General features: G+C 47.8%; 1 protein-coding gene across 1 annotated transcript in view; it reads right to left on the reverse strand.

Moving 5' to 3' along the window:
- Positions 1-7,743: 7,743 nt before the first annotated feature.
- The window catches only part of DLX6 (distal-less homeobox 6), a 5,878-nt gene continuing 4,516 nt past the window's right edge, over positions 7,744-9,105 (reverse strand). Inside the window, exon 4 of the mRNA XM_077765405.1 lies at positions 7,744-9,021. Within this exon, the coding sequence (XP_077621531.1) occupies positions 8,770-9,021 (252 nt within the window). The 3' untranslated portion in view covers positions 7,744-8,769. The remainder of the gene's footprint in view (positions 9,022-9,105) is intronic.

A 9,105-nucleotide genomic window follows, 5' to 3' on the forward strand; every position in this document is an offset into this window, starting at 1 on the left:
CCCTGCCGGGACCGGGGCAGCACCCTGGCCCAGGCCGGGGCTGTGAACCCCTCTCCCCTGCCGCCAACCCCAAAGCCCGGGCGACCGCTTTTCTGGCCGCTGCCTTTCCTCCCCTACACATTCCCTCTAGCCCTCCTTTCTTGCCAGAAGTTCCGAGTGGCGACGCACCTGGGGGCAAGCCTAGGAAACCCCATTTTGTTTTCTGCACTGGGAGAGAAAGGGAGGGGGAAGAGGTGGAGGGATCTACTTCCTGCTTTTCTTTCTTCTCTTGTAAAGATTTTGAGAGTTTCCTCTACACTGAAGCCGCGCTTTATAACCGGGGAATCCGGCTCGAGAAACCCTGCGCCGTCGGTGTGAGAGCATCAGCTTTCCCCGGCGCCCTCGAGTGCAAGTTTGGGGAGGTTGGGGGAGGGGGTGCGCACCGACTGTCCACCTCTAGCATTTCCCATCCACTGGCCGCCTGAGAGTGGCGGGAGCGTGCGTGGAAGATGCTTCTTCTCGTTTTGCACGCAGAGAGGGCTGATGTTTTCCTAGCCTTCCCAGTCATCTCCCCACCTCCATTCCTGGCGCTGAAAAGGGGATCCCTTCCTTCACCCCCAATCACCCAGACGCGGTCAAGCTGAGGGAAGGGAGAGTTCGGACTTTCCCTGGGAAAGAAGAGAGAAGCTCTTCTTTAAGGACCGCCCTTCCACCTCCAGCCTTGACGCTGCTATTAAGGACACTAGTCTGTCGCTGCGACGCCGGCAGGCACAGCGCGGACAGACTTGGTTTCAGGATTGCTTTCCGTGTGCTAACCTCACTTCTTCCACTCGCAATGGCCTCTTCTCTCGAGCGGTTTTTTTTTTTTTTTTAACTTGGTCTGGGAGCCATGGACAAAAATATTCTGGCAAACCATTCTGCAGCGGGTTTTCCCTGGCACCATGGGGATTCTCCCAGGAGATTTTAACTCCCTGCAGTCCTGCGCCCAAGGATGTAAAAATAACAGATCTTCAGCAAAGTCTAAAAATATCTGTGTGATGTTTCTCTCTCTTGCCCTTCCTCCCACCTTCCCTCTTTCTCTTTATTGTTTATTCCTGTATCTAATACAAACGTGTACTACTCCCCACCATTTTTTTGCAGTCGGCCTGACCCAACTCTCCGGGGTTTCTGTCTGCCACTTCTGGTCCCCACTTGCCTAGCTTTCAATCTAGAGCTCCCAAGATGTTAAGCTCACCCCAAGATTTACTTTTGTTTTCCGTGGGCCTCTTCACCATCCCCTCCATACTCCCACACCTCTACCCCTATTTTCAGACCTCCTTATAAAGCCCAGGAGGCCCGGGACGTGCCCGCGGAGCCAGGGCGATTCCTTGGTGCCCTCTCCGCCTCCTGGGCCCTCCTGTAAAAGATCAGATAAATTGGTCTTTGTTTGAGGCTCTTACGCGGATTTCTGCCCCCTTTCCCCCCTTTTTCCTGGCGGCCACCTCCTTGTGGAACAGGGGGCGGCTTGGGGAGCCGAGAGAAGCCGCATTCCTGTGGGTGCCAGGCGGCTCCAGTGCTGAGCCACAGGGCCTGAGACACACACACAGAGGAACCCGCAGACCTCGCTGCCCTTGATCTCTCTGTCTCCCTCCCCCTCTCCATCTCCCTCTCCCTCCCTCCTTCTCCTTGGGGCACCCAGCCGGGAGCCTGTCGACCCACACTCAGATCCACCCAGGTCTCGGCCTCCGGCAAGAGCGTGTTGACCCGCACACCAAACACACGCACACACCCCCTCCTGGGGACCAGAGCCAGGCCAGGATCTCCCCGCCCATGCCAATCCCTTCTCTCCCGCCCCTCATCGCACAACCCCAGACGCGCCGGCTGGCCTCCGTGGCTCCTTTGATCCCACTGGACGCCCCACGGCTCGCGGCGTCCTGGCCGCGCAGTCCTGGGAGTCGCCCACGACGCGCCAAGGCCCGGCGGTGCTCGCCTCCTCCGGGCGCGCCCATCAGTTTACTCCGGCCTTGATACCATGATCTCCCCCCGCCCGAAGTGCGACGGATGCCTCCTGGAACACTGCCCCCTGACCCCCCGCCCTCCATCAGTCCTTCCTTTTATTCGAGGATAGGCCCTTTAGGGCTACCCAACCGGCACCCTCCCCGCCTCATCCCCGCAACCCCGTGGATCGCGCGCCTCCGACTGGCCGCTGGGATCTCGCCAACCCGGAGCTCTCTAGTTCTCTCCAGAGGCACGCCCTGAGGGCAGACGCCCTCCTGCACCTCTGGGAAGTGCGCCACGACGGCGGATCCGCCTGCGGTCACCCCTCTCCTCCATCCTAAAGCCCCCCCTCCCACAGAGGCTGGGTGGAGGCTTCCGCCTCGGGTGAGGTTGGGGAGGGGGCGCTGCGACTCGCTCCCGCCCTCCGCTCCAGTTCCCAAGTTGTCGGCCGTCCTTGCATACTGTACATGGTTATTTCAGAGGCACAGCGATCTCTGGGCCTCGAAAACAGCCCAAATAGCGGTAGCACATGTGGGATTGGCTACGTATTTTTTCTACTCAGCCCTGCCGCCCCCCGCCCCATCTGCGTTTTCTTTTGCATTTGGCAAGCTTTGGGTTCCCCTGTGGTAAGGGGCAGAAGTGTACAGTGTATCTACTGAGGAAGGGCGGGTTGGGGGGGCGGGGGGAAGGCTTCCCTTTCAATCATCCAGGGTTACCAGCTGAAATGCAATAAACTGTTTTATAATAGGTCGCGCTCTAACAGTGAAGATAGGAACGGGGGGATTTACATGAATCTGTCTTTAAAGGGCACGAGAGTCTTGTTTTGCTGTGATTAATGTTTCTGTTCTTTTGTTCTCTGGGACTTATTATTTACTTCTGATTTGGGGGGGGTCCGAAGGAGTCTCTGCCCAAAGTGCATGTATTATTGAGTCTGTTCCACATCCTAAACCAAGATTTCTATAAAACCGTGAAATACCACACATTACGACCATTCCCACAGGAGGGGGGGGGGCGGAATGGCTTCATAACATCATTACACACACACTCCAAGATTCAGTAATGATTCTATCTCCACCATTCACAGTCTAATGCATTTTTTAAAGAAGTGGGTGGGGGTGAAGGGCTATAAACAGTTCCCAAGCTATGATTTTTAAGAAACAGGTTTTTTTTTTCCTTTCAAAGGTGAGAGGACAGAAATCTGCCACTGGAAGCTTATTGTCATCCAAGGACTGTTTTGGCCACTTGCCATTTGCAAGGTGGGATACTAGGGGTAGGCGAAGAGGCAGAATATGGACCCAGCTTTCATCTATAAGCAGGGTTCACTAAACAAGGAACATTTCATTATTGCCCTTAAATTCATAGGAGCAAGTCTGCTTGCAACTGGAGGATGGCCCTGGTTGGGCAGCTCCCAGGGCTGTGCGGTGGTAGGAGGAGGGAGAATCATCACATACTGTTATAGAGGCGGGAAGAGAGGCTCAGGAAATTCTATGCACTCATGGTGAGAAAACTAAGGTCCTGGAGATATAAGGGTCCTGACCAGGACATCCCCGCCAAGAAACAGAACTAGACTCCAGAAGTTTCAGCCAGGGCAGGGCTCTCCTCCCTGGAAGCAACAGAGAACACCCTGGGTTCACTTTCACTCTGGACCAGCAGAGTATCCCAGCCTCTCTCCAGACTCTTTTGCTCTAAGTGTCGGACTCCCTCTCTCAAGTCCTTCCATACTTTAAAGACACTGACCTTGCTCTTTTACAACCATGTCTGGGAGCAGGAATGGCCCTTTATCAAAAATACTGGACTTACTGGAATCCAGAAAGAAACACATCAGTGACTTATAGCAATAGAAGCAGCTGGACTAGTTTATGGGGGGGGGGCATTAATTAATAAAAGTTAATGATAGGATTAAAGCCAATAGCCAGCCTAGCCGAATAGAGGAGAGGCTTCCCAGCCGGCTTTATTTAATTAGCAGCAATTAATACATTTTCTGCTAATATCCTTTAGGACTCTCAATGACCTGTTCACAGTGAAAGAGAATGGAGATGGAGCTCAGGAACACTTACAAGCACCCAGGTCATTTTGCTCTGATGACAAGAGAGATTGCAGATTCATTTAAGCAAATGTTCATAAACAAGTGACAGGCACACTCTGAGGCAGCACTGGTGGAAACAATGGTGAAATTCACAAATGTTCTTTGCTTTGGGGAGGGGCACTATCCTTTTTCAAGCAAGAAAATGCTTTGAGGGGGGAAGAAAGGTGGCTTAGAAAGAAAGGAAAGAGAAGGAAGGAAGGAAGGAAGGAAGGAAGGGAGGGAAAAATGATTTCAGACTCCAGGCAGAAGCACATACAGCAGCCCTTGCAAACACACCAGCTCTACACACATTGAAGATTTGTACACGTAATGCTTCAGACCACTGATTTGCTATTTTCTTAATTCCTGCTCTTCTTTTTCCATATGAATCAAACAGTCTTTTGTCCTTCAGGGTTTGATTTGATCGCTACTGTTCACATTTCACTTTTGTATTTTCCTCTTCCTATACCATTACTCATTGAGTGCCCTGTGAAATTACAATCGTACATTTTCAACTCAGCAACCCATTTGCAGTGCAAAAATAGGGTCTAAATAATGGCTGAATTAGCCCTACTGGACAGTTTCAGATGTAACACTCTGTAATAATTATATTGCAGACTGGATTAGGATGCTATTATCATAATCTGGACGTTTACAATTATCTGTAATTTGCAAAGATGCGCTAGGTCTTGATTACAGCAGTTTTTTTTTTTTTTTTGTATCACGCTAACCATCACTAAACAGTGACAGTAATAACAGCTAATTTTGCTGGCAATATAAGAGGTGCTGGGGTGTGCAAACAATTTCACACCTGGATGTGCTCACTCAACCAAGAATATAGAGAAAGAGCTTCTGCCCTGAGACTCAGACAAATATTCTCCTCTGCTTCTGTTCAGTATAGATTTCTAGACCCTGATCATTGCTTAAGAGATATTCACTGGTGGTAAGTTTTTATTTCTTCCATACTTCAAGGCACAGTTCATATTTCTCTTCTCACACTTTCCAAGCTATATGGGTTGCTGTTGTGATTTATTTTGGACTGCAACTTTGCTTTATAGATTTTTCAATTCTGATCTCTTCTCCCCCTTTAACAGTAAAAGGCTTGTCGTTCTGGTGAGTAAGAGGATTCGGGTGAGAATGGGATCCTTAAGATCTCATATGTCTTTTTGCTTTCTGTGCTGTTGATGTATTTGGTGCAGCTTGTGACTGGAGACTGCGAAAGAGACCAGGTTGCTGTAAGATGTGGAGAGAGCCGGGTGGAGATTCCGAGCTAAGAGGTCTATTTGAAAATTGTTACTCAAAGCTAGTCAGAGGCAAATTTAAAGTCTTTATATTTGACGGTGATTTTAAGATTTGGAGTGTCGAGAGAGAGCAAACGGAGCTCACCACAATGCTCCTTTAGTATCACAGGTATGCCGACATTGGCAACGGCAGGTGTAGTCTGAATCTCTCGACTGTCATAGCCCCTGCGACATTTTCTTCCACTTGGGAGAAAGTTTCCGGAATAACTGGCCTCTGAAACCCTTCAGGGCTGCTTTGCAAGGCCTTTCCCTCCAGCTGNGGCTGAGACACAGAACCGAGCTGTGGAGCTGAGGAACCAGGCCGATTTAGGAATGCACCAAGGAAGACTCTAAGGAGAAACGGTGTTTGTTCTATCTATAGATGACGCTGTTTCCTGACCCAATAGAGATTTGGAAGCAGCTACAGATGTTAAGTGCAGGAGCCCGAGAAGTCCTCGGCTCCCTCACCCCTGTACAGAAAGGCCTTTCTCCGGCGGTGGGGACCTTTGGACTAAATTGTGTCAAAAGATAATGAGATGCTTATTGGCGCCGGGGAGACATTTCCCCCTTCACCCGCACCCCCGCAGCTATTGTTCTCTCGTTCTTTTTTTACCTGGAAAATATGGTCAGAACGAGGCTCTAGAATGCTAACTCCGCGGAAGTTTGAACGTGGGGAGGCGTAGTAGGCACCGCGCCTGGGCGATGCCTTTTACCCACGCCCCTCCTACCAGTCTCTCTCTCTCTCTCTCTCTCTCTCTCTCTCTCATCAGTTTACTATGGGGTCAATACTTTCTAAGAGCGAAAATATTAACCCTTCATGTTCAAAGGACCCAGAGGAAGCCCAGTTCCAAGGACAGTTCTTGGGAGGACCTCTTCGCAGAATTTGTTGTTTAATTAAACTCATGTTAAGAGATAGAGAGGTCGTTACAGGCGCATCATGACAACACCTCCCATGTGTTAAAATGCATTTGCTAGGTTTCAGAATTCCATGCACTCACAGTGGTTTGGCATGCGTCTGGTAGTTTTTTTTTTTTTTTTAAAGAAAAATTAGTGTTGGTTTCGATGTATGGTAGCTTTTTCTCTAACGTAATTTGAATAATTCAGCAAAGCCCCACTACCAGCTGTACTTCTGCAGCCTCTTCCATTCTTTTCAGCATTATAATTTTGGTTAATTTTCAATTTTAGGTCCTACGTCTCTGCAATTTGTGTATGAATAACAGAATAATTTCCCTCTTTTGTTTCGCCTTTCCTGTTCCTGAATCTAAATAAAGATGGCTTTTTAGTATTAAAAGTGGAAGAAAATTACAGGTAATTATCTTTGACGGTAAAAACGCTGTAATCAGCGGGCTACATGAAAAATTACTCTAATTATGGCTGCATTTAAGAGAATGGAAAAAAACCTTCTTGTGGATAAAAACCTTAAATTGTCCCCAATGTCTGCTTCAAATTGGATGGCACTGCAGCTGGAGGCTTTGTTCAGAATTGATCCTGGGGAGCTACGAACCCAAAGTTTCACAGTAGGAAGGGGGAAAAAAGAAAAGAAAACATTTTTCCTAATGTAACAATGCGAATGCTAGAAAATGACAAGACTGATCGGTTTTAAACCATTCTGAGACTGACTGAGCGTGGAAGTTGCTCAACAAAAAAAGGAACGGGTATATTGGTAAGTAGTCTTTGCTTTGTGTCTAATTATAGTGACTGTCCTTTTGCACGACTGTATGTCGCTGTCATTATATGGAGCACTCTGAGTATCTCTATTGACTTCTGATAAATGGCTCAGTGGTTTCAAGGTTCATAATTTGAAGGATGCCCAGGTCTGTAGCCATTAATTCTCGCAGTATGGGGCTTCCTGCTTGTATGACGAAAGGGCTTTTCATTTTCATTATTTCTGTGCTTTCCACAAGATCGGAAGGATGTATTTCACCCAGGATCATGCATTTTCCTACCTAGCTAGCTTGCAAAGGGTGTAAACATTAAGTAGTGATAATTGTGCATTTACTTTGTTTTTTTTTTCCTTGTATTCTTTCCTCTTGTTTTAAAAAAATTGCTTCCAAACAAAGACAAATACAGCTGTATTATTTTGGCTGAGGAAAGGAAAAGGAGAACACTCAGTTTCAGCACTGGAAGCTACTGGATGTCTAGAGGTTAACCTGGGGATAGATGATTCTAATGTTTTTTAAAAACAGATAAATGTGTAGAAAATATAAGAAAAATATAATATATAAAGGAAGCTGAGAAAACATCCATGTTTAATGTTAAAGTACTTAAAACAAAGGCTAGTGCCGCAAACTGACATCTTTGCAAGCACTTGATGTTTATATATAGGGCTTCCCATATTAGGAAATAGGAGTTCTTTTAAGAGTGATAGAAAATATACTGGGAGGGAAGGAGGAGGGGGGGTGAGATGGAGGCACACAGAGAGAAATATACAGGACACTCCCAGCGTTTTGTGGCTTTTACTCCATATATGAAAGAAGACAAAACCATACAAAGTATATGTACAACTAAAATTCAACAATATATACAGAAATGTTTCTCAATATAAACGTCCCTATTAGCTTAGTGAATGCCACCAATTCACCTAGTAAAGGTATCAAAGCAATAGAATGGTGATTTTGGTTGTTTCCTCTGTCTTTCCTGATTCCAGTTCAGGGTTTGGGGGTGGGGTGGGGAAAGAGTGGTTTTGTTTTGCTGTTGTTGTTGTTGTTTTGTTTTTTAAAAAACATCATCATTCTTGCTCGGTGCATTTTGATAAAACATGCAGCGTTCCCTTTGTGGCAACGTTCTAATCTTACAGCCGATTTTTCCTTTTTCTTTAGAGAAGGGCTGTTAGGTGAGGGATTTTTCTTTTTCTTTCTTTCTCTTTTCTTTTTCCTGTTTTTGTTTTGTTTTGTTTTGTCAGTCTGGGATTGGTAAATAAAAATGCAGGAGCCGGAAATGCTTCTTTTTCATCATGTAATGTCTTAAGCTCATTAAACAAGTAAAAACGCTGCCATGTTTGCGCAGATTCTTCTGGTGGGGGGAAATGTCTGTAAAAAAAAGTCGTTTTGATGGATACTCCCAAAGAGAAGAGGAGGCTCAGAGCCTGGATCCCAAAGGGTAAGGGAAAATGTCCTTGCAGTGAGGGGGTTTCAGGAGCGCTGGCATAGAAACCAGTTTCTCTCTCTCTCTTTCTCTCTCTCTAAGATGAAAGATCAGTTACTGAGGCTGCTCGAGGGAAAAAACAGATGAGAGAAGGAAAGGGAAAAAGAAAAGGAAGGACAGGAAAAGAGAAGGAGGGAGGGAAAGAGAGAGAGAGAGAGAGCGTGCGCGAGCGCAAGAGGGCGAGCAAGCGCCCAGGCTGTCTTGCCACACAGAAGAGTTCTCCCGAGCCTGCTCCTTCAGCTGGGTTTGGCAGATGCAAGCAGGTCCTGGATCCTCCTTGCCTGTTCGGATGGTTCCCCAGGGTATCAATTTCCCTCAGACAACTCACATCATCTGTGGTCTCTGCATCGTGTCCTGGTGTGGAGAGGAGTACCAATGCGAATAGCCGGGCATGTAGCTGTTGGGGGGCATACTGACGCCCTTGGCTGAGGCAGAAACGTCCCACACCGGAGGCAGCGCCGGCGAGCGCGGCGACAGGGCCGCTGAGCCCGGGAGGGGGTCGCTCTCGTGCGGGTTACTGCCCTGCTTCAGCAATTTCTTAAACTTAGAGCGTTTGTTCTGAAACCATATCTTCACCTGGAACGAAAGGCAGCAGAGGATCATTAGGCGGCAAAACACCGAACCGGTGCCTCTATTCCAGGCTTTGGAAGCAATACATGC

The sequence above is a fragment of the Crocuta crocuta genome, unplaced genomic scaffold (assembly GCF_008692635.1).
Source record: "Crocuta crocuta isolate KB4526 unplaced genomic scaffold, BGI_CrCroc_1.0 scaffold14, whole genome shotgun sequence".
In the NCBI taxonomy this organism is placed as follows: Eukaryota; Metazoa; Chordata; class Mammalia; order Carnivora; family Hyaenidae; genus Crocuta; species Crocuta crocuta.